General features: G+C 43.5%; 1 protein-coding gene across 1 annotated transcript in view; it reads right to left on the bottom strand.

The window, feature by feature from the left end:
• The window catches only part of acbd6 (acyl-CoA binding domain containing 6), an 89,135-nt gene extending 63,226 nt beyond the window's left edge, over positions 1-25,909 (bottom strand). The window contains exons 1-3 of the mRNA XM_039767317.1: positions 25,554-25,909; positions 21,509-21,573; positions 20,714-20,810 (exon numbers count right to left, since the gene is read on the bottom strand). Coding sequence (XP_039623251.1) covers positions 20,714-20,810; positions 21,509-21,573; positions 25,554-25,811 — 420 coding nt within the window. The 5' untranslated portion in view covers positions 25,812-25,909. The remainder of the gene's footprint in view (positions 1-20,713; positions 20,811-21,508; positions 21,574-25,553) is intronic.
• Positions 25,910-26,568: the final 659 nt, after the last annotated feature.

Genomic DNA, 26,568 nt, shown 5'->3' with positions numbered 1-26,568 from the left:
AAGTTCTCCCGTGAATAAGTCGGGGCTTGATTTTACTGTATAATTTCTGGTATTTTATAATGTCGGTCGTGTAAGTCGAATGTGGAAAACTCACGCTATTTGTCCAAGAGATTATGATATGCTAACAGCCACCTGAGAGAGTAACCACGGAGCGCACTGCTTTTTTGTGTATCAGTGTGCACTCCTAACCTCTCTCTCTCTCTCTCTCTCTCTCGTAATACCCGGACTATTCCGAAGCGACGTTTGCACCGTTTTGTGTTTTTTGTATCTCACACCCTCATACACATTTATCGTAAACAGCATCCCTTATCAACGATGGAGCATTTGATTGGAAGAAAATATGAAGCTGGTTTTAAATTAAACGTTGTTAAAGTGGCGAAAGAAATTGGTAACTACACTGCTGCAACAAAATTCGATGTGTCTGAGAAACTGGTACGAGATTAGAGGCGGCAAGAAGATGTAAAAAAAAAAAATTTAAAATAAATAAATTTAAGTGTCATATTTTTGAATGAGCATAAAAATAACCGGAATTTTGTTGTTGTTAGGTTGGTACTTGTAGTACGTGGTTGGGCCGCTAGGGCAATCTAGTTACACTCCTCACAAGTCAGTCTGCCAAGTGCCATCAGTCTGGAAGGTTGTGCTTGTGTTCAGTGAATTTTGTAAAAGTAGTTTTGTGCAAGTGTCGTTTTTTTACGATGGCCGATTATCATGAGCAACGTGCGGCAGTGAAATTTTGTTTTCTTCTTGAAAAAAGTGTTGCAGAAACTACCGTTATTGAAACGGTACGACAACCCTGGACCACCCATCCTACTCACCGGATTTAGCTCCGTGTGATTCTTATGTTCCCTCGGATGAAAAAAGACTTGAAAGGAAGGCGTTTTGCTGACGTCAGACGAATTTAAAAAACGTTTCAAACAATGGAACAAACGGTTAGATAAGTGTATTTCCGCCAATGGACAGTACTTTGAAGGAGACTAATTGTAGTTTGTAAAGAAAATTAAATTAAACACATTTTAAAAATATTTCCGGTTATTTTTGGGTCCCCCCCTCATATAAGTCGGGGTCTGATCTTATGATCGATTTTTCAGGTTTCAGGACCAGACTTATACGCGAGTATATACGGTAGTTGAAACCCCAGACAGGTGATCTCTAATGAACTAATGATGGGACTTCTAAAACCAATTGGCTGCCTGAGTGGCGATTTAGGTGCGACACAATAAAGGGGGTAAATACGAGATTCTGTGCTTTATATTGTAAGCATTTTTGACCACTTTGCAGAAAACTGCTTTCACTTTGACATTAAAGAGTCTTTTTCTATTGAGTACCGTCCAAAAAAGCAAATTGCAATCCACTATGAGTCAGTGTGGAATAACAACAAAATGTGAAAACTTCCAAGGAGGCGAATACTTTTTAATAGGCACTGTACGTGCCATGGGCCGTGCTATCCAACCCATCGAGATCCCAAGCACTTGGCGCCTGAGGTTACTTTCTGCCCAGGGCACCCTCTTATGATTTCTCTTCCCTGTACAACTCAGTGTGGCCAGCTTTCCACGTTTCCTATCTTTAAATGCTGGTGACCCAAACGGATTTCAAGTTCAAACTCTGTCATTACTCGTCCAGAAGAATAAAGTGGCAGGACAGGACCCTGACACTAATGGAGTCGCTGGCTTTTGTATGCGCTAACGCAATCACCTTAAAGAAAGAAAGAAAAAGAATAAAAACCCTCTTTTGTCCGCCTCCTATTTGTATTTTGTGCCGTTTCAGCTGTGTCACTGTACATGCAGCTCTAAAAGCAGAAGCGCTCGTCAGCAGAAAATACACTGGGCGCCACCTGTTCCCACACGCCATTAATGTGCCATGACAGACACATTGTGGAGCTGCCCCGAGATCGCTCGACAGGCTTCACGTTCCGAACTCGCTTTGTCAGACACAAACAAAAAGGAGACGTTTTAAGGTGAACGCTAATACAATTAAGCACATCCCGCCCCAGTGCTAGTGGGCTGCTGCAGTTAATGCCTCATGGCACCAATCGAGGGCCAAAATGATTTAATTTGGCTTGCTGCTCAATAGCTTGACATCTAGCATCCGGGGGAGACTCATCCGGCAGGCTGGAGTCGTGTCCTAAAGTGTCACCCTTTTCTGGGGTCTTCAGAGCAGACAAAGGACCCAGTTGTCATGTAAAAAATATTTGCTTACGTGGCTCTCAGGGTACATTAGCTATATTTTGTGTGATTAAATTAAACATCAATATTACAGAGTTAAAAGGGGTGGGCTTCATATAATTTGTAATAACTCTCAAAGAATCGCTTCCCTTTGAAATTAAATAAGTCCTTCAGAGTTTCCAAGAACATCCCTCGCCCCAAATGGGGCTCCCTTCTCTGATGCTGTGTTTTGTAGCATCCACCTTCGCAAAATTGTTTTCTATTTTCAGCAGCCCATCAGGCCTTATGGCTTGGGGCCTAAACGAGGTAGAAGATGTTCTTCACATACAGTACATGTGGTGGTGGGGATCCTTCTATAGGGTGGTCCAGATCTAATTATGCAATTTTCATTACGCTATGACTATTACATGGAGAATTCACAAAAAATTATTTTTGTTGCCGACAGATGGCAGCACCTGCCCTGCATTCTAAAATGGCGGGTTGTCAGTCGAACAGCGGGTGCGATGTGTTCGCCTTTTCATAATTAGATCTGGACCACCCTGTACTATTGTCCGGCTTTTGAAGCAGTAAACGTGGTCTCCATGCTCATCTTTTGGGATTGTGCTAATAATTAGCAATAAACCCCGTTCGCCTCAGCACACCTTCTGCTTTTTGTGAAAAGCACTGAACCCCGCCGTCAGTTACAACACAAATTCCACAAGATGTCTCTCTATAAACCCACCGTGGGCTGGACAGATGTTCCACCAAAAGCAGGCATGAGGCAAAATCTCATCGTGTCAAATTTCGTGATAAAAAATACTGCCAATTGGAAACGTGGCCCTGTATCGTGACTGCAATGAAACATACAGGCAAAGGAAAACGCCTTTCATCTAAAGCAGGCAATTTACTAAAACTAAAACTAAGGTATAATACGACAAACCGAGTACACTTTGGCAGGTTCGCTATTTGCCATCTGTCTAATGACGCATAGGTGAAAGTTTTCAGCGCACAATGCAGACGACCACTAAATGTGAAAGTGGGCTGGGACGGGATGCCAAGCGTTTGCAGAACAATTTTTATTTAATAAGTCGCATCCTCAGACGAGTATCGCATATCGAAACATAGCTTCACAGATGCACCGCTGCATTCGCAGGCTCATTTTAAATGGATCATCACACTGCAGTGAGCAGTTCTCATGACACACTCAAATGGTGCCAGTTTATGCACCTCTCACAAGCTGCAGAAGTGACAGTGTCATCATCCTGTGACATTGACACTCCATTCACTGCTACCAACTCAGAAATGGTGGCTAGATGACAGCAAGAAGGAATTCTAAAGCAGTGGATCAGGCGCTCTTCTCAACAGCAGACATCTTTGGCATGGCAGAAAAAGAAAGAAGCCAAAATGGGAAAATGCTTGCCTTTGTGGTCAAATCAGATGTCTGACCCTGCTATGTCTTGTGACAACTCTACGGAGGCGTGCCAGCCACCCAACCCGACACAGACCGATGCAGGAGGAACACTTATTAAAGCACAACTTTTATTTTTCTTCATCTTGTGGGAAACGCCTTCCTCATTTCCCACAGGCACAACACAGTCTCAAGATCACACAATGCATAGCAGTCAATCCTTTTACTTCTCTCTCTCTCTTTATCCTCCATGGCAAGCTTTCTCTCCCTCCTCACCGAGTAATGTCTTATATGAGGCACCCGGAAGTGCTTCAGGTGCTCGTTGCCCCACTTCCGGGTGTGGCAGAAGAACAGCCCACATGGGCTCAGGAACAGCAGCAGCACCCACCGGATCTCAACAGGGCTGTATCCAACTCCATCACCCATGAGGCCTTGTGGGAGTCCGAGGCACTGTTGCCATCTAGAGCTCCGGGGGAGGTAATTCTCTGTCCACATTTGTTCTCCCGGTCCTTCAAAGGAAGAGGCGGCCCGGCCAGGCAAGGGTCCCTGGCTATCCAAGACACTCTGTACCCAGTAAGTGTTTTCAACTGCTGGGTGCTTTGTAACAGTGCAGGGGTTTCAGGAACACGTCAGACATTCTCATTTTTCTTAAAAGGAAGTTTAACGTTAAGTTCCACTCAAAGCCCACAGCTAACAGGTCAGTAAAGCGTTCAAGCAGGAAACAGAAGCGTTAAATTGCAAAACAAAAAGAGAAGTTTGAAATTGGGACGGTTTTATACGGCAGTAGCTTTCTAGGGTCATGTGTATAGAGTTCATGGAAATTTTGTGCTGAACAAAATGCAACACGTCTTAACCCTTAACACTAGAATTACCAGAGCCTACGAAAAAACTCTTAGATCCGTCCCACCTTAAATCGTTTCTTAAATCCGTTCGCACCTCTCCGCCAGCATCTTTTGTCCTGTAAATGTGCCGATAAAGACAAGCTGCAAGCAGCCGGCTATTCCATCCCCACTGACTTAGAACGTGCACAAACTTCTCCCAGCTCATGAATTGATTGATTATCTGGGAGTGAAGTGGAGTTTTAGAGTGGAAATAATAGATTGTTATTTGGAACACACGCATTTCATGTGTGTTTTGTTTCTACAGTAATCTGTATAAATACATTTTTAAAACCTTAACAAGTATCATAAATTACACCAGCTGTTACAGACTGGAATCAAATGTATGTTTTTATTCTAAAATAGTAAGAATACGAACAGCTCAGTTCTCAAAACGGACTTGTCCGGGATCAAACCCGTGAAGCTTCGATTACCAGTCAATGGCTGATACCGTTGCACCACCGAAGCTGTGATAACGAATGCATGTCAATGTCGCAGGAAACGCAGGTTGTTTTTCTGCAGTTATATTTTTGAATAAAAGCGCATTTGTTCTGTTATATTTGTACCTTTTGTAAAAGTGTTTCGTTGATGTTTGGAATTCAGGCTTCACACATTATATACTTTGTCTACATTTGCAGTTAAATCATTAGAGCAAACAAAAAGAACAGGCCATTCGCCATTCCTACCCTCTTAATTCTTCCAAAAATAACATCAAGTTGAGTTTTCAAGGTCCCTAAAGTCCTACCATCTACCATGCTACTTGTTCGCTTATTCCATGTGTCTGTGGTTCTCGGTGTAAAGAAAAACTCCCTAATGTTTGTGTGAAATTTACCCTTAGCAAGTTTCCAGCTGTGCCCCCGTGTTCTTGATGAGCTCATTTTAAAATAACTGTCTCGATCCACTGGACTGATCCCCTTTAAAATTTTAAACTCTCCTTCTAATCTTCTTTTGTAACAATCACGCGCCTCCCTGGTGTGCTGTACTACTGCACCACTTCACTCTTGGAGCTTCAACGGAGCATGGAAACAAGAAGGGATGACAACAGTCCCTTATAAAGTCTTCATCACTCTGAAGCATGGAGGCCAGGAAGTTTGAAGGGGGTTGAAGCTGGGAGAGTTGGTGCACAAGCGTGCTGAAGAACTCATTTCCCCGTGTAATCTGCCTTGAGTTGATGATGGGGCGCTGGGGTAGAAAACTACTTAATTCCGGTACTGAAAATATCCAAATTCTGGTACTGAACTATTTTAAAAATTGGGTTTTCACCATACCACGCAACCCTACTCTCGAATACATGTTCATATACTAGGACCCCACCGTATCTATCAAAGACAGGTGATTAAAAAAAAATATTTGCTATGACTTGCCATACGTGCGTCTTTGGTATGAATTTGCGTGTGTGAATATTTCTTCGCTGGCGCTCCCTTTCTCGAGACTGTTCCTGTAAAGCCAGCTGTCTGGTTTTATACTTGAAGGCGACTCTCTCAGTATGCGCCTTTACTCCTCCTCATGCGTCGCACACTCGCACTTCCTCTTTTGTTGCATCACGAAAGCCAAAACTGACCAACCACAGACACAAAGAACTTAGTTTATTACATAGCAGATATGTATAACATGTTTCTGAGCCACGGCATGGGGGGCTTGTTTTCTATGTTTCTTGTTTTTTACGCTCACAGGCATCATGTACTGTAACATACTGTTTAACGATTTCAAGAACTGAAGTATGACTGAAGTTTGTGCAACCACAGGAGCTGCTTCTACAGAAATCAGTGTGGACAACTCAGTGAGGGGTTTCACTATTTGTTGTCAGGATTTGCTGACGAAAGTAAGAGACGAAAAAGTGAAGAAATATGCAAAATACAAAAGCAGAAGTGACCTTTCTCAAAAGAAACCCGAACCAGTAAAATGAGTCTGTCATTTGAGTCACACAGAATATTTCTGTTTCAGCACAAATATGAAAATTCGCCATTATCCTTCAAAAGATGTTTTTGAAATTTCAAAACTTTGTGTGGCCCGCTGTACAGTACTGGAGATCCCTCGACAAAAGTTGAGTTTTTCTGACAATATTTCCTTGAAGGTTACGTGTTCCAAGCGTTAACAAAATCAGTCCACTGGGAGCAAGGTTGTTAAATGTGAACAGACAGACATGCCATTGGCAATAGGTGCTTTTCACACTATACACACTAAAAAAAAAAGCTTCAAGAACTAGGCAACAGAAAAAACAACCAAAACCTAAAATATAAACCGGTAAAACTTTAAATAACAGCAAGATGTCCGAAACGCAGAGTAAATCAAAATGGAAAAAAAAAAATCTGAAACAGAATACAAAGAAGGAAGTCAAGCAAACATAAGCAGGAGCTAATGTGTCAGCAGCTAACTTGCGGCTTGGGGACCTTACCCTCTTGGATTCAACATTCAAAAGACAAGGATAACAGAAAACAGAATTAACACAGCATAATACACAATCAAGACAATAGTAATAAGAAAGAAAAACACAAAAAGAAAGGAAATAAGATAAACGCAAATAACACTAAAGCTAAGACCCATCTCTCTGCTGCAGAGAGAGTAAAGGTTGAGTCAAAATAGAGATAGTGTTTCACAGGGTGCAAAATAAAAGGGAAACTACTGACGGCTCCTTAAGCGGAAAGAGGGACATGTGGCATAGCGTGACGGAGGTCAGGAGTTCTGGAGCAAACAGCTTAATGGATCCCAGTTTGATTCACCAATCAGTCCTTGTTAGCAGTACAGAATTGAGGCGAACGGTGAGAAACAGACACTTTAACAGGATTGGGAAATGAATCAGTGTCACGGGATTTGTAACCAGGAATACAAGAGGAGCCGAACGACTGAACCAAAACGCAAAACAAACTCATAGTCGATAGCAACGCGCAAAGATTCAGAATAGCAGAAGGAAAAAAACGGAAGCAATTTAAAAGACCTGAATTGAATCATGGATACCGGAAGCTTTTAGTATTTATGGACTAATGACGTCAATCATTGAGCAGTGTAGGGCAGCACCACCCTGCAACTGGGAGCAGCATAAGTGAAAGAAACACAGAATGGTGAAGCGGCAAATAAACGTTATATTAACAAATATTTCTCAAGAGACAAATGAAAATTACAAAACCCAACCAGAGAGATGCTTAATACGGACAAAACATTACTATTAACCCCAAGGGGGATGAGAAAGAAATTTTCCAAACTGATATTTCACCAACATTAGTGCTCTAATCGAGCGCTTTAGAGAAAGCACCAAACGATTACAAAAGCTTTCACTCACATATGAAGACAAAGAATAAGAGAATCCCCACGGACCACTTTACCTGCAACTGTATAAAATGTCAGATGCTACTGTATCTCATGGCCTCAGGTGACTGGTGCCCTCATTAGAATGAGGTATCATTTACCAGATGAGCGAATCCACAGCTCCTCTGCAGACTTTAGCAAGTCCAGGCATGCATGGCGGCGAGACTCCGGGTGTCAGAAGGAAACAAACTCCGACAGGGGGATGAGGGGAGAGACGGAAGACAAAGATTAACTCTGCAAAATGACTCTTCATTTTTCTTTTTTTTTTTACCCTTTTCCATATTCATTTTTTTTTTGGGGTGGTTTAGGGTGTAGCAGAACAAGTTGTACTACGACCAGACAGGGCCATTGTCCACCATCTTTGTTGAGATGAGCTCACACGTGTCTACTTTTTCTACCCACATTCTATAATCTTGTAGGTTAGGGTAACCGGGGGTCTCCAAATTCACCCATTAGAAGTGAGCACGGACTCGTGAGCGAGTGAGTGTGCCCTGCAATGGAGCGTTACACCAACAAGGATTGGTCAAACAGCTGCCATTTTATACGACACCTATTTGTTCCTTCCAGTTTTGGACAGTAAGAAGGGTTTATTACAACAATTCAATTAAACACACAAAAACTAGGAACGTGGTAACGATTTCTCGCAAGCTAAAACCCTGCCTTTTGTTGAATGGCGGACTCCCACATGTACACTGCGCAGAGGTCTCCCCAAGGGAGGGTGCCACATGCACACACTAATTTTATTTGACATGCACAATTACCCGCATGACTGGAGATGAGAGGGCTGCTAATTGATGCCTGCCTAGTTAAAAAGAGCAGCTCTCAAAATGGAAAGGGGCCTTTCCTGGTGCCAAGCACTTGCCGTCGCCTGGCTTTGCAGAAGATTAATCGGGAAAAAAGCTACGGGCTCAAGAAGTCGGAACTCGGATCATCCAAGCAACAAGAAAGTTAACTTTTCCATACAAATACAGTAACCCTCCATTTCACTGCCTCCTTCGCTGTCTGTGTCATGACACAAGTGTCTTGTTCAGGCTGTGAACTTGTAATCTTCACGTAAGCAGGATGACAATAAGCAGCTACAGTGAGTGGTGTGTGTGTGGCGGTTCTAAAACCACTGGCTGATCATTATGGATGCTTTGTACTTTTCCATGCTGAAACACAAAGCCATTATGAGCTCTGCAGACCCATCACACTGTGCCCAGTCCCTGTTCACTCTCCAACTATCTGATAAACTGCTTACCGTCCATCAAGACCAGGTCTATAAGCTGTGAGGTGCATGGACTTAACATCTTTGAATCAGGAGTAGCTTACATCAGTATGTCCAAGTGTGTCTGTGTTAAACCGAATGTCAACAAGCTACTGAAAGATGATGGCGACTGCCCGTCTTTATGTTTCTTGTTTGTGTTGTTTTGTGTGCATGAGATTCACCAAATTGAACTCTGTGAAACCTATTATGGCAATTAAAAATATGAAAGCGAAGAATTTTCTCCCTAAATAAACTGCATAGTGAAAATATCCTTCGAAGTAGAGACACACAATAAATCCACAGGCACAGAGGGAGTGCCATTCAAACTGTCATCGTTCAAACAAATATATCCTGTAGCACACTGACACCTACTGTCAGAAAGCAGCAGTGCATTATAACAGAACACCAGTAGCTATAATGCAGGGGTCTCCTTCTCCAGTCCTGGAGAGCTACTGTGCCTGCAAGTTTCCATTCTAACTCTTTTCTTAATTAGTGACCAGTTTTTGCTGCTATTTAACTATTTCCCTTTGTTTTAATTGACTTTTCCTGAGACTCTGACCGCTGAATTGTTTCTTTTTTCCTTAAACGGCACCTAAACATAAATTCGATGTGAAGTGAGCCAACAGATGAGCAACTATGTTGGGGCCTCAAACTCCAACCTTCATTCAGTTTCTTAACTTGAAGCCAATTCTCGTTGCTAATTAAACCCATTATCTGGCAGGCAGGCATTTCCAAATCTGTTGCTTTTCTTTTTCAAGAGTGCTGTCAAAACGTCTTGTGAACCTGAGCACATCAACATTACCTTCACCTCTCTTTATTTTTAGTTTTTGTGTGATGGACGCAGGTTGTTGTTGTTGATGTGTTGGTATATTTTGTGTCTTAATATTGTTTGGGGGCGGCACGGTGGCACAGTGGTAGAGCTGCTGCCTCGCAGTTAGGAGACCCGGGTTCGCTTCCCGGGTCCTCCCTGCGTGGAGTTTGCATGTTCTCCCGTGTCTGCGTGGGTTTCCTCCGGTGCTCGGTTTCCTCCCACAATCCAAAGACATGCAGGTTAGGTGGATTGGTGATTCTAAATTGGCCCTAGTGTGTGCTTGGTGTGTGGGTGTGTTTGTGTGTGTCCTGCGGTGGGTTGGCACCCTGCCCAGGATTGGTTCCTGCCTTGTGCCCTGTGTTGACTGGGATTGGCTCCAGCAGACCCCCGTGACCCTGTATTCAGATTCAGCAGGTTAGAAAATGGATGGATGAATATTGTTTGGTTGCTAATTAAGGAAAAAAGAAATAATTATGGGGCCCGAGTCTCAAATCGCGATGTATAAAACCTAAACTTGGCGTAAAGCCACGCACATTTCCACAGTACCTCATACCTTGTCGTAAGCAAGTTCTCCACTCGGTTTTGCAGACTGGTGGCACCCAGCATCAAAGCAGTGCTACTGTTCCAGTGTGGTTACCTTTTCTTTCTTTTTTAGATCCACATCCCTGACGCAGCTTTATAAATACACTGAAATTAACCGCATATTGTTTATTAGTTTAACGCAATTGATTGTGATTAACCTGTAACAATATAATGGTCCACAGAATGGCCAAACTATTCTAAACACCACAGCTGCTTTAGCGTTGTTACTCTCACTGCACCTTCTTATTCTTCTTTTCAAGCTCCTCCCGTTAGGGGTTGCCACAGCGGATCATCTTCATCCATATTACTCTCACTGCACCACTCGGAGTCTTTATATAACTGTATCTGAGTGGGGAATCACAGCAGCAGCTGATCAGAAAGAGAATTATCGGGATACAGCATCAAGCACACGCTGCCTCAGCCACGCTGTCTATTGAACTGCTCTCATATGACAAACGCTTCAAAGCCTTTCCTATACAGAACTCGCGGTCCAGAAACAGTTTCATCCCAAGAACGCTAAACGCACTCCATCAGTCCATCAAGTGCTCCTTGCAGAACTATCTGGACTTTTAAGTGCAATCACCTCACTGGAAACTACAGTTATAATACTGCACAACCTGAGCCATTTTATACAGTGCGTATTTACATATGATGACGATATCATTTATAAGATGAAATGCAGCAAAATATGTTTATTATACAGATAAAACTTTAACTTCATTTAAATAATATATATTGTTAATAATTAAACATGTGAGGACATGGTGCCGCAGCGGTAGCGAGGAGCTGGCGCTCCGTTCATGGATTGTTCCTGCCTCGCGCTCTATTCTTGCTGGGGCTGGCGCGACACTGGAAGGACAGATAGATGGAGTAGTTAAACATGTACTACGAAGATATTTCACTGTTCCTTAAAAGTTTTGAAGAATCGGCGCTAAGCTTACAGATGGCTTAACGTCTATTTCAGAGTTGATTGTGTGGCGATTGGGTATTTGGAGAAAGAAAAGGAAGGACAGGAATTGGGGGTTAGTACATTTCAAAGAGAAAGTACTGCTACAATAAAGTATTTCATCGAAGGTCACGCACAGCGAAGCAAGCATTTTGCGTGAGACATGAACAATCACTGCACCACCGTGTTCCCATGTTTAATAACGTGCTTTAACTCCTGTCATCATAAAAATGATATCACAGATGCATCTCAGTATTTTAATTATTCAGAGAGCTGTAATATCACAAATATAATGGATTCTGTGTCCTGTCGGAGGAAGAGAAAACCCGTTTAAGAAGCACGTAGTGATTCACAAACATAGAGCACATAGAAGATTAAATACAAAACAAAGCATTTAACGTGCTACTTTAGTTACGATGAGATTTGAGAAACTGGTTAATTAAACGATTTTAAGATGAAGTTTATGATGTTCTACTTTAATGACAAAATAAACTACATGATTAAAGTGGAAATTTAGAGATTGAAGTTGACATTTCCTGCTTTTTTCCCCACTGTGTGCCTATTTTTTTATTCTTTGTACCCTAATAAGCTTTCATATGACACTCAGACGGTGGGCTATGACTCGCCTTTTCCTGGAGACTTTGAAATTTGTGACGTCGTCTTTTTTTATTTCGGGCACTGTGCGACTTTGTGAATTTGAGCTTTCGAGTTTCTCTGACACTTTATGTCACTCGATTAACTTCCTTTTGTTCTTTATACCACTGTTTAAACCAACAAATAATATGTTTTTTCCATGTCTCCACTTGGTATTCGCTGAAATTCTTCTATTACCCAGGTGCTTTTACCATTGCCTTTTCACAGAACACGGAGCTTAAGGGATATTTATATTGATTTGCATATTCAAAGAGGCGTAATTCTGGGAGGAGACGGGGCGGGACAGCAGGCGCGTGCACGCATGTTACTTTTCACGCTGACCGGGATTTATGTAGCAGAAGAACGTGGAAGTTGGCGAATGCACAGATTTATGTATCTGGATTATTTTGTGCGTAAGCACATTTCCGCTTTTGTCCGCACGCCATGTTACAATGTGAATTCTACGCACAACGTTATGCAGGAGGCCCCTGGAGTGGAGTTGAAGACCCCTGCTATAAAGGGTACCAGCTACTAAAGGAGGCCTTGAGTGAATCCTGTGTGGTTTAGGGATGGAAAGCAACATACGGCCATTAGGAAACAGGAATGACTATACATAAAAAATTGTTTATAAAATTAAAATTGAGACAAAAACAAGAGCCAAGAGAAATATGAAAAGCACTAAATAACTAAGACTGATAGAGAGATAGAAATGAAAGGCACAAATGAGCGTCCTAAATTAAAGAAGGGCTAAGAGAGAGAAATATAAATGTAGAACATAAACTGAAGCTTAAAAGGCAGAATGAAGAAAAGCTCCATGTAAAAAAGGACTTAAGAAAAAGTAAGACTGAAATCATCGATATTATGCACAATGGTGTTTTTTGGCATGCAGGTCTTGATGGCACTCTATCAAAATATTTCAGAGAAAATCCAATTTACAATTGAGGTTAAAACACAATGAAGTAAGCAGTCTTTAAAAAATGAGTTTTCGGTTACGACGCACGACCGCGTGCACCATAGCCAACGGTTTTACACGCTACATACAGCTATTCGCATCCGTGACAAACATGCGTCTTATTCACTCACGGACAATTCTATGTTGCTCTCTCCAGAGTTCCATCTTTTCATTCACTTTCTGTTGTATCCTCAAAACCTCCCTTTTTAGACAACTGTGTCTTTCCAGAAGTGTTCAACCATCAATAAATAATTATGCAGTGTTTGTTATGCCGCAGCTTCACTATTGTGTTGTATTTTGCTCTCTCCAGAGTTCCATCTTTTCATTCATTTACTGTTGTATTCTCACACCAACCCGTTTTAGACAACCATGTCTCTCCAGAAGTGTTTAGCATTCAATTAATAATTATGTAAGAGATTGAGTGTGTGTCTACCCGGCGCAGAGAGGTGTGGGTAAGCCGTTGAACCCCATTCGGGCTGCAAACCATGGAATTCCCACTAAGTGCGACTCATACGCTCCCACTGGTTTCGTCCCTACCCTTTATACATACCCACCTCGCTACTACCGTGGTCAGGTGTCTTGGTGGATTATATATAGAAAAGCAGCCAAAACCGCACAGAGCAATGAAATGTCTACGTGAGTCACAGATGCATCTGGACTGTGTAAAGACGACAGCGACTCCAGTGACGAGTTGGAGGTGGGCACATGAGCGGGCAGTGCATACTGAACAAGAAATCAGCAGACTAGCATGACGGAGGGAACGGAGTGGACGTCCTTCTCCTCTCCTGCCGTTCCACACGCCGCACCTGAGCGCAGTGCACTCGCATCCCTCCGTTTGGCAGGAGAAGGCGCGATGAGGGTCCGCCAGTTTTCAGTCACGGACGATTGTGTGTTGGTTCGTTCTGTGCATTGTTACAATGTTGCTTTTCTGGCTGATTTATTACATTACCGATTTTTCAAATGTTAATTTTCTCCCTGTGCTTAAAAATCATAAAAAAAAAAAAATCGGCCTGATTATGCGGCGTATGGTACACCGCGGGTTGGCTAGTATTATATATACATATTTGTAGAAAAAGAAAACAATTAAGAGCAACAATGTATTTTATTTACTTCTTCTCAGCCTTTAAGTTAATGAAGGCTCCTCTCCTCTGCACCAACCCACTGGACCAACATATGTATCCTTCTTGAGATCATGGTGGTCTTCTTTATTAGGGCCCCCTCAGCCCCACAGAAGGCACTCGGAGTCTCAGGACAGGCAGGCAGAATCAAGCTTTATTACAGGAGGCACACACGGCCTCAGTTCAGATGACTTGAGCAATTAGCAAATTCCTCAGACCTGTTTATCGATCGATCGATTCCCACCTGTAAGTCGGAATCAGGCGGTCCCTCACATAAGATACTGGGCCACTCAAATGAATAGTTTCTTGTTGCACAAACATTCCTCAAGGCTAAAGCTCTAGGCAGCTGCATCTCTAAGACAATGGCGCGGTTTCTTATAGGACACCCTTTCCTTGGCTTATCATCGCCTCATGTTTGTGTCCAAGCAGGCAGACAGGGAGGCAGAGGCCGAGCTGCTGTATGTGAAAGCAAGTGGCCTCTTTGGCTTTCTCTCATGGTTAAAGTCTCAGTAGCTGCATTGCTTAAAACAATGGCCTGTTTAGCTCTCTCAAAGTACAAGGTGTCCTGAAGTGAAAATTTAAACTTTGCAGAAAGATACTGGTGGTTTGCAGCTGCACAGAGAAAAAAAATAAAATATGCAGGCACAGGCTTTTTTATGATTTAACTCTTACTATACTAGGGTGCACTAAGACACAATGCTTATTTTCATATAAGCTCATGATTCTCTTTAAATATATGCAAATCATCAATTCTGAGAATATACTTTTCTATACCCATGAGGAGGCAGAAATTAAAGAGGCTACAGAGTTAGCGTCTAACGAAACATGAAGACGACGACAACAACAAAGCAGGACTGCCGACACGGTGCAATCAGCGACTCTCAACATGAACATGCAGAACAGATCAGCAGTTCCAAATAATTTGGAAACTGAACATATAAGAAAAGATCGACAGGAAGGGCAGATCGACACAATGTTTTTGCTCAATAGACCATGTAGCATCGATGGGTTTGTTTTGGGGAATATAGGCTCCATATGTAAAGCAAACTGACCTGTGTGTTAGAAGCCTGGTATTGGTGTGGAGTTAACAAGGAACAACAGGATCAAAGTGGGGTCTGCTCTCTGACGATGATGATGACGACGACTTTCATGAATGTTAGACTTGAGGTAAACAAAATGAAAAGAAGCCACCACTGCTGTGTATGAAACACACTGCCTGAACGGCTACTTTCAGAAAAAGAGTTACAGGACAACAGAATTCATGGAGATCAAAGTCCTCAATATGATGAGCGTGAGGCAGCAATCTCTAGAACAGTCAAACTATTAAGCACGCCTCCTTCAATGTGTTTGTTGCTGTAGAGGTAAAAAAAAGCTTAATATCTTTATTAATAATTTTGTAAATTATCTTTATTTGTAAAATTGTCTTTAATCTTTTCATTTTTTTATTTTTACTTTCTTGTATACGAAGTATAGGTAAAGCATTGTAAATGCCCAAAAATTCAACCTCAAGAGTTTGATGAATCTCAGCGTTTTAGTCATCCCTGAGTCCAATTTACTTTCTCATTAGGAAAGTATTGTAATCGTGCTAAAATTTGATTTCAAGATTTGATTTCCATTTTAGACCTCCCCGAGTCCAAAAATACCACTTTTGGAATTGTGTGTGTGTGTGTGTATAAACACGATAACCCGAGTACGCTTTCACCTCGGTCAACCAAATTTTGCACACAAGTATTAGGTACAAAACGTAGATTACTATCAACTTTTGGGGTATTTCCGCTAACCAGAAGTGGTACTTTACCTTTTACTCATGCCGCTGCAGAGTCCGATTTATTCAACTTTACTTTTCTAATAGTTTTTCAGTATATTATTAATTTGGTTTGTTGTTGATAGCTCTTTAAATGTACATGATATAAAAATATAATTCTTGTCTTGCGGTTTACTCCTCAAATATCCATCCTCATATCTGAGTATACGAGAAAGTCGAGAGGAGACCACTGCTGATTTTTAATTTCATTTTATATATTTTTTTTTAGTAATGTTTAAATCAGGTAATTTATCAGATAAAACTTGTATGTGAATGTAGCCCCAAGCTATATTCCTCCGAGCTAGCCTGGGGAAAAACAGGCAGCTGATATTAACAGGCCACAAGATGGACGGTGTGTCTGAACGTTTTACATGGATTACTGTAACCAGTTTCACAAAGGTGCTTGGCCATAACCCTACGTGGACACGCCAGAAGAATGGTTTTCATTTAAAAAGCTCCAATATCAGGAACAATTTAGACCTTACGAGTCCTTACCACAGGAAGAAAGCCTGGAGTGGAAGGGGCTGGATGAGCTTATGAGCCTGTGGAATTGGGGTGGCATTTTGAAATACAGGCAGCCCCCGGGTTAGGTACGAGATAGGGACTGTAGGTTTGTACTTAAGTTGAATTTGTATGCAAGTCTGAACAGGTACATTATTTTAATAAATGCTATCGTTGACCAACTGTAACCAAGCATGAATGATGGAGTTTCACGTCTCTCTGACCTTCTTATTATTTCTACTTTATTTTCAATGGTGATGTTTTTTCTCTTCTTTACTGTATCACCAGCACTTGCATCAGATTTGTGTTTCAGAGACATTGTTAAAGGTTAAGATGAGCTCTTCTGCACGGCACTGTCCACGCTATCACAGCAGGAAGGCACCCGTCGTCAGCACGTCTGATGTATAGGGTGGTCCAGATCTAATTATGCAATTTTCATTACGCTATAACTTATTCAGTTTATTACATAGAAAATCACCCAAAACATCCCAGACCATCGAGAAGTGTGCGAACTGACGACATGAAGAATCGTCTTTGCGCCGAACTGCAATCCAAGCTGTCCAATCAAAGTCATCCAGACGATCTGGATCTGCATAATTAGACCTGCACCACCCTGTACTGACAAGAGACGATTTCCAGCTATTCGCGTAACAGTACAAGCAGGCTCGCTATTGTGAATGAATGGGGGAAGCGAGGGGCGCTTCACCAGCCCACCTCACAGTCACCTCCACTACAGTATGCTGCCTGCAATGTCCGCCGTCCCACCGCCCCATTCAACACGCAGCCATCCGAGGTACACTAGAATGCTACCCCCCGCCACCACCAGGTCACCGCTTGCAGCATTACCAGCCGCCCACCTAGAATGAACAGGCAGCCACGTGTGGTAGGCGGGCAGTGAATCCGCTTGCAGAAAAATCACCACGCTCCAGACACCGCTTGCAGCGTCCCCAGGCAGAAGATGACAGAGCGGCAGTTACTGAGGCACATGCGTCGCAGCTGCGGCCCAGTTCGTATGTCGGAGGTCGGATGTCCGTAACCTGGGGACTCCCTGTATAAGCACCAATTTCTCCATCAGGACGAAAATATGGCCTGAAAGGATAGTTCAGTTATGCTGAAACAGGAATGTTAAAAAAAAACACGGGAGTCAGCCGCGCACTGTGACATCCCACAGGTCCAGGAGGAACATCATGGAGACCAAAAGTACACAGGCTGACAAAGACACTCTCTCTGTCTCTCTGCTGTACCATCTGTCCAGAGACTACGTTGCAGTCTCTCTCCCTCGGTCCATCCAGACAGCATGCTGGAGATAAGAGGACAGCAGACTGAAGACCAATCATCATAAGACATCGAGCAACCTGGTAATCTGAACATGATGGATGTTAATTATGTCCCAGGTTGGATTGGTATTTTTGCCACACTCATTGCTATTTTGGGTGTATTATCTGTGACGCACAAATAAACGTGCAGCTTTCTCTGTTGGCTGTGCTGCTATTCAGTCTAATTGGCGAAGGTAACAGATGTAAAAAGGGGGGTACTGAACTACAATAGCAGTCAGTTCTGATAGTGTGGTCAAGGTATGAGATTTGAGGTCTACGTCAAAGAATTTAAAGGGGAAAATATGGTCACCTTAGGACCCTACCATTAAAAAACAAGGTGTGCATTAAAATGTAAACACTACTATACTAAACTATTCAATGTTACCGACGGAAAGAGAGGGAAAATCTAGAGACTCCATGATTGGGTACCATCTGCAATTTCTTAAAAAGACCCAAAGCCACACAGTCAGATATGCCATGAAATAAATAAGGGTGCAGCTTCTTCTCCATTTGGTAAGAACAAACCAGAAATTGGCAATAAGCCCTCTAACAGTCAGTCTTAGAAAGTTAAACTCGTATTATCCATCCATCCAGTATCCAACCCGCTATATCCTAACTAATGGGTCTGCTGGAGCCAATCCCAGCCAGCACAGGGCGCAAGGCAGGAAACAAACCCTGGGCAGGGCGCCAGCCTACTGCAGGGAGCGCACACACACCCCCACACACAAAGCATAACATAAGCAACATGATAATTATATTTGAATACTAACCCTCACCTATTCTGTTTCTTTTCTCGGTACCCAAATGTGGCACTTGGTGCCACGGCCCACCTGCCAAGTTGTTTGCCTGCCTATGGTAAAGTCATCCCTGATGGAGGATCACAGGAATCATGGGAAAGAGGGGTCCTTTCATCGGAGCAACGTTTCAGCCGTGGCATGGCCAAATGGGGAGGCAGCTAGATGGATGAGGTCTCCAGGACTCTAAAAAAATCCAAACCTAATTATGTCAGATCATCTACTGTTAAACCGTACTTCTAAAATTTTTATTATTATGCTGTATTAAGGAATTGTTCTGTTCTGTGTATTGTATTGTATTGACCCCCTACTTTTGACACCCACTGCACGCCCAACCTACCTGGAAAGGGGTCTCTCTTTGAACTGCCTTTCCCGAGGTTTCTTCCATTTTTCCCTACAAGGTTTTTATTGGGAGTTTTTCCTTGTCTTCTCAGAGAGTCAAGGCTGGGGGGCTGTCAAAAGGCAGGGCCTGTTAAAGCCCATTGCGGCACTTCCTGTGTGATTTTGGGCTATACAAAAATAAACTGCATTGTATTGTATTGTAAAGCAAACACTAGGGACAATTTAGAATCGCCAATCCTCCTAATCTCCATGTTTTTGGACTAGTGTTTGCTTAATTTCAGTCGAATACATCTCTTTCATAGTCCTAGACAATGGTATAGTCTCTTCTCCCTGTAAGTTAGTATGAGATGGAACTTTCCTGCTATAACCAAGATACAGAGAGAGGCAGAGGTTAAGAGCACACGCTGATTGATCGCATTGCTGCACCCACCACACGACAAACCAACTCACGATCCCAGATTAGGACCCGAGTGCAGCCGTGTAACGGGTGACACCTCAGCACCACACCACTTCAGATGGAGTCAAACAGAGGGAGACATTTTGATGGTGGTCCGAGTGCCAGTTCTGCTACGAACCCCCAGGTTTTTCCCTGCAGGTTGGAGGGTCGACATGCAGGGATGGATGCAGATTGACGTCATACCCAGGATGGAGCAATTGTAGGTTAAGGGCCTTGCTCAAGGGCCCAACAGAGCACAGTCACTTTTGGCATTTACGGGATTCGAACCTGAGATACTAAGATACAGCGAGTTCATTAAGTCAGTTGCTGTTTAGAACTGGTCCCAGTACACAGGGACGCCAAAGGCCCACTTTCAGCTTAGAAATGGGATAGGCATACAGTTTTCTGACCGTTTTGAAGTGACTTGTAACGATTTGAAATGTAACAAGATTTAAGCTTTGAACAGAACTTTTTTTTTTTTTTTTTGCCATTTCAATTTTCTCTTTTTTGTGTGAACTTTTTTACTTTGAATTTTGAACTTTGTCTGTGGAATCATTTCAGCACGTCAGGCTTTTGCTGAATCCCATTTTTTTTTATGACAGAGTTGCTGAACTTTGGGAAAAACCAACGCAGCTACAAGCCCTATGATCTTAACCCTTAAACTGCCACAGCCGGCTAGAGTCGTTTCCCAGCATGCCAAAGCCGATCAGTCCGTGCCGTACATTCGTTAAGCAGCCAGCTCATGACCACTGGCGCCCCCTAGCGAATCAGCATCTGGGATTCAGCCACTGTACCAGACTAGCCTGCCAGCCAGTGCCAGCGTTGGCCTCGGTGTGCTCACGTGCAGCCAGTTCAAGCGCAGTTGGCTCGGTGATTTGCTCGATTTCATCCGTGGTGTCAGTTGCCCCTCGTACACAAAACAATAGATTGTTGCAGTAGTTTGTTTTTTTTATAGTTTTTACATACATCATTGATGATCATTGGTGCAGTACTTGTGATGCTCTTTGCATTAAAAAAGTGTGTTCCATTAAAATTTCACTTTTTCTTGGCTAACTAAAAAGATTACAATATGCAGGCTTTTGAGGCAACTCGGGCCCCTTCTGTATTCCATTTAGCCTGAAAAAGGAGTCTGAGTTGCCTCAAAAGCCTGCATATTGTAATCTTTTTAGTTACCTAATAAAAGGGGGCAGTTTGCTTGGCTTTTCTCTACATTCATAATGGCCAACACGGTACAACATCCTACTACTACTTTTTCTTAGTTGCATTTCCTTAAAAAGTGCAGCAAAAATGTATTTGGCGTCCAAGGGTGCATTTATCGAACCCCCCAGGTATGTGGTGGTTAAAGGGTTAAATAAAATTTAAAATTAAAAAAAAAAAAGAGCAAATCTGCCGTTCTCGCAGTGTTAGCCTCCATCAGTCTTGCCAGCACACCCTCAGCCTAACCAGACCGAGATGCCCCCCTTAACAGGTGTATGCGAGAAGCTTTTCATTTCCATTCCTACCTTGGGGTTCCAGTCGGGGTCCAACAGCTGCACAGTGGCCACGTATTCCTGCATGGCCTGCCTTGGGCTCATGTCTCCCAGCTGCTTCCATGCCTCCCTGAAAGAAACAAAAAAACGGACAGGATTACCTCAGCGGCACATCCAGTAATGGGCCAAGATGAAAACATTTCACTTTAAATGGAGTACGTTTATAAAAAAAAAAAATGGAATTTTGCACTCCGTCATACCTGAAGGACTCTGTGCTCTGTATAATCAATCGAGCTCTTGTTCGGTTAAGAATGTCTAAAGCTCAGGCCGATCCCTCCTGAAACTATGTGAGCGTGAATGAGCTGCAAATTAGGGTGCAGTTATTCTCACCCACAGATTCCTGCAGAGCATTCGGACAAAACGATTCCACGTTATTTAAATACACTCTGTTTAGAGCTGGCTGATGAAGCGATTCCTGGAGGGCTTGACATTTCAATGCCACATGCAGCACATGGTGAAAAGCCAAGAGAACAAGATATAAAGAAATTCTTCTACGTTTTTGTTTAAAGGTTTCAGTTTGGGTTGAGCAGCAAAGCCAAAGCATTGAAGTCTCTCAGATCTCCGGATGGCGCAAGTCAGAGCCATCATCTGCCGCTCGCTTTCTGGTTGGGGCAAGAAAGTCCGACTCGGTTTCTCCAATATTCGCTTTTTTTACACTGCACTCTGGGATCTTTCAAAGGGGGAGACTTTAAAAATGTCTTTGTATGTTACAGAAATGCTGCCTGAGTCCTCGAGACTGATCAATATAAAAACATTACCTTTACCTACCACTTCTGTTTCCCCTCAAAGTCAAAGAAGCCCGGCTTTGTTGTGTTGCATTTTCCAACTTTGACCTGAAGAAAAAAAAAAAGAAAGAAAGTAATCACGATCACGGGCACACAGCATTGTCAGGGACCCCTCTCGCCCCAGCCATTGTCGGTTGACCCTTTAACATCCAGGCAGCACCAGCAGGCTCTGGAACAGCTTTTATCCTGCGGCCATCAGCCTGTTCTGGACAAGCAGGTTTGGAAAATGGACAGAAGGAGGATCGTTTTAACAACTGGTTGGCTCCTTACGTTTCTCTCATGTGAGATATACACTTGAAAGGAAACAGAGACACGTACTGTGATAAATGTTAATTGTCATTTGTCTCTTTCAGACTCCGCTGCCATTATGATAACAGTTCTCTTCTTGAGTCCAGGGGTGGCACCAATCTGCTAATTTTGGATACTATTATTACGCCGTTTAAGAACCCCGGCATTACAGCCTTGAACTAAGAATACCCCACAACTCCCTGGGCTTTGCTGTACTTGTGCCTACACAACTGTCTACATGTTACGGTTTCGACACGGTACTCTTATCATTCTATCCATTCTGAACATAATCTATACATCTATGTTCATAACGGAATTATTCAGCATACACGCTTGATTTACTCGTCTCTACAGCCCCTCACTGCTGTATTCGTTCATCCTTATCGGATTACTTGCAATTAACTTCCATTTGCACTTCTGGTTAAATGCAAACCTGCATTTTGTTGCCATGTCACTTGTGCAGTGTCCAGTGACAAAGCTGAACGCATTCTTATCGACTCCAATAATCAGTGAACTACTTGACATAGTCAGTCTGTGAACTGCACCACATTCCACCCGGACCACCAGACCTGAACACCCCCCAGACCAGTGGTTTGGTTTTCAAACTCTTGTGACTGCAGGGCCCAATATTTTATATCATATCTAATCTAGAACTATATCTATATCTACAGTATCTGTTATATAGTGCCTTTCATATCTATATATCTATCTATTATATAGTGCCTTTCATATCTATCTACAGTGCATCCAGAAAGTATTCCCAGCGCTTCATCACTTCTTCCACATTTTGTTGTGTCACAGCCTTATTCCAAAATGGATTAAATTCATTTTTTTTCCTCACAATTTTACACACAACACCCCATAATGACAACATGAAAAAAGTTTACTTGAGGTTTTTGCAAATTTATTAAAAATAAAAACACTGAGAAAGCACATGTCCATAAGTATTCACAGCTTTGCCATGAAGCTCCAAACTGAGCTCCGGTGCATCCTGTGTCCTCTGATCATCCTTGAGATGTTTCTGCAGCTTCATTGGAGTCCACCTGTGGTAAATTCAGTTGACTGGACCTGATTTGAAAGGCACACACCTGTCTATAGAAGGTCCCACAGTTGACAGTTCATGTCAGAGCACAAACCAAGCATGGAGTCAAAGGAATTGTCTGTAGACCTCCAGGACAGGATTGTCTCGAGGCACAAATCTGGAGAAGGTTACAGAAAAATTGCTGGTGCTTTGAAGGACCCAATTGGCACAGTGGCCTCCATCATCCGTAAGTTGAAGAAGTTCAAGATCACCAGGACTCTTCCTAGAGCTGGCCGGCCATCTAAACTGAGCGATTGGGGGAGAAGGGCCTTAGTCAGGGAGGTAATCAAGAACCCGATGGTCTCTCTGTCAGAGCTCCAGAGGTCTTCTGTGGAGAGAGGAGAACCTTCCAGAAGGACAACCATCTCTGCAGCAATCCACCAATCAGGCCTGTATGGTAGAGTGGCCAGACGGAAGCCACTCCTTAGTAAAAGGCACATGGCAGCCCGCCTGCAGTTTGCCAAAAGACACCTGAAGGACTCTCAGACCATGAGAAACAAAATTCTCTGGTCTGATGAGACAAAGTTTGAACTCTTTGGTGTGAATGCCAGGCGTCACGTTTGGAGGAAACCAGGCACCGCTCATCACCAGGCCAATACCATCCCTACAGTGAAGCATGGTGGTGGCAGCATCAGGAACTGGGAGACTAGTCAGGATAAAGGGAAAGATGACTGCAGCAATGTACAGAGACATCCTGGATGAAAACCTGCTCCAGAGCTCTTGACCTCAGACTGGGGCGACGGTTCATCTTTCAGCAGGACAACGACCCTAAGCACACAGCCAAGATATCAAAGGAGTGGCTTCAGGACAACTCTGTGAATGTCCTTGAGTGGCCCAGCCAGAGACCAGACTTGAATCTGATTGAACATCTCTGGAGATCTTAAAATGGCTGTGCACCGACGCTTCCCATCCAACCTGATGGAGCTTGAGAGGTGCTGCAAAGAGGAATGGGCGAAACTGGCCAAGGATACTGTAGGTGTGCCAAGCTTGTGGCATCAGATTCAAAAAGACTTGAGGCTGGAATTGCTGCCAAAGGGGCATCGACAAAGTATTGAGCAAAGGCTGTGAATACTTATGTGCATGGGATTTCTCAGTTTTTTTATTTTTAATAAATTTGCAAAAACTTCAAGTAAACTTTTTTTCACGTTGTCATTATGGGGTGTTGTGTGTAGAATTCTGAGGAAAAAAATGAATTTAATCCATTGTGGAATAAGGCTGTAAGATAACAAAATGTGGAAAAAGTGATGTGCTGTGAATACTTTCAGGATGCACTGTATCAATGCTGTATGTTCCACTAGTGCAGGGGTCTCCAACTTCCAATCCTGGACAAAGATTTCATGATAAAGCTTTCCTTCATTAATTCGTTTTTTTATTTTTTTGCTAAATAACTCTTTTGCCTTCATTTTAATTGACTTGCTAATTATGACTCCGACCCCTTAATTGTTTCTTTTTTCCTTAACTCTTTTAGGGTGGATGTCGACTTTTTTCAAAAGTAAGGGCCGACGGTAGTAATGAACTCTAAACAGGACTCGCTCTGCTGGAAGGGAAGTCAGCTTCACTGGTCAGACTGAGATTCCCGGCGCTCACGTGAACAGAAAGGAGCAAACAATGCTAGAAATGGCGAGAGGTTGAAACGAATGCATAAAGCAAAATACTCTGTGGACGGCATTTTGCATATTGTTCCTGAATTGGACTCCAGTTTTGACACAAGTGGTTGAACGTTGTAGCACTAGCATCAGTCCCCAGCTCATCATGGTGCTGAATGGGCTCGTGCAGCTGGCACGACTATGGCAACGGTCACCTGGCAAGAAGTACAAACCAGACTGATGCACTGTGACTGTGGCCAGCGCTGCCACCTGGCAGATGTTTATTTCTGTGGGAAGTCTTAGCTTTGTGTGCTTTTCAGAAAACTTAGGTGCCCCCTTTTCCCACGATGCCCTAAGCACACAATTATTTTGCTTAATGGTTAATCCAGCCCAGTAGTCATCTAAGGTTTGGTTGAGTGGACCCTTCGGATTTACAAAAATCACACTGAAGCCCTCGGTTGGGGGTACAAACCCCGTGTAGCTTCGCCCTGCTGTATATATTTTAATATTACAATTTATTTTATAATCTGATGTACCAATGAAAAAAAAAATTCAGATTTTTTCAGTCCCGACACTGGCTGATCAAGAGCGGTTTATCCTAATCTGACACACAGCGGAACCTCTGCTTTGTGGGCTGGGGAGCTCAGATCAGTGCGGCAAGAGAAGCAATCAGGTGGGCGTCTAATTCAGGATCTTCGTAGATCGCCGCTTATTTTACCAGCTGCCACAGGGCATAAGGACTCGCGGAACTGCTAGAAGGTACACAAAACACACAGTTTTATATGCACTACCCTAGACGATAATTGAGGTGGGCAGCCGCCGTTATTGCCAAACGACCACCGCCAACCGAATAGGTCGGTTAAAAGAAATGTAATGCCCGCTTCCCCACACAGGGACCCTGGTCATTCTTACACGCCGCCTGCTCATTTTTGCCCAGCTTTGCTCATCTCTCACCCCGCACTAATGCCTCGCAGTTCATCGTCACACACACAGTCTCCCTTTCTCTTGGCTCCCGTCGCCGCCTGCACCTCCTTCGGCCAGCCCCCTACCTCCCACATGCCCGCGGCTCTCACCTGTTTGTACCTGGCGTACAAGTAAAGCAGCTGCTCCCTGCTAGCGCTCTGTAGAAGTGTGGGCAGCCGTTCCGCCGCGGCTTCGAATTCCGCCTCCAGTTCTGCGCTTTCCCGTCGGGCTCCCTCGTTCGCTGCTGCACAGCTCGGGTCCGAGTCCGAATCCGAACCGCCCAGCGGTTCTCCGGTGTCAGGTCGCGCCGGATCGGTACCAGACCCTGTGGCCGAATCTGGGGATGATGACGGTGACCGAGAAGCCATGACGAAAACAAACTAGCTAAGCAAACGCCGCCGAGCTGCAGCTCCCGGGATCTGTATACAGTCCGTCTCCCTTCGTGATCCCGCCGGCAGCACGGCCGCGCTAACAAAGGTTCCTAGCGGGGCTGATGACGCGCCAGGCGTCAGTGCGCGCACAATTCGACGTGGGCGGACACTCGTTTCTTGCTTCCCGCCCCGAATGCCCGAAAGGATAACGTATGGAAATCTGTTTACGCATCGTCATCGTCATTATTATTATAACCACCCTCTTTCTTATCAATATACGTAAACTGTGGGCTTATAAAAGGTAATTAAAGGCAATGCATTTAGTTTTTTTTTTTTGTTTTTTTAAAGGTTTAATGTTCCAGTGGTCCCCTCTCCACCTCTGATGGTCTGTGGAGGCCTCACGCTTTCATTGGCAGCGGGTGTAATCCTCGTTTTCAGTGCGCTCAGAGTCTATCGATTGAACAGTCGACCTGTCAGGTGAAACTTAGAGCTGTGTGTGGTTGATGAAGTTTTTTTAAATCGTTTTTTTATATACAGTGGATACAGAAAATATTCAGGAACCGTTTACTCTTCACACTTGCAATGCTGCAGCCTTGTGCTCGGAGATTTTGGATTCAATTCTTCCAACACTCAATACTCCAGTACAGGAGTGGCATTTGGGGGTGGCAAGGGGGGCGACCGCCCCAATCCCCGTGCCTAAGGGGGCCCGCTTTTGAGGTTGGCGTGTCCTGTTTGAGCAGATTTGTCAAGTTAT

This window comes from Polypterus senegalus, chromosome 10 (genome assembly GCF_016835505.1).
Source record: "Polypterus senegalus isolate Bchr_013 chromosome 10, ASM1683550v1, whole genome shotgun sequence".
NCBI classification, from domain to species: domain Eukaryota; kingdom Metazoa; phylum Chordata; class Cladistia; order Polypteriformes; family Polypteridae; genus Polypterus; species Polypterus senegalus.
The sequence above is the reverse complement of the archived record's forward strand: the minus strand, read 5'-3'. Positions and strand labels throughout refer to the sequence as shown.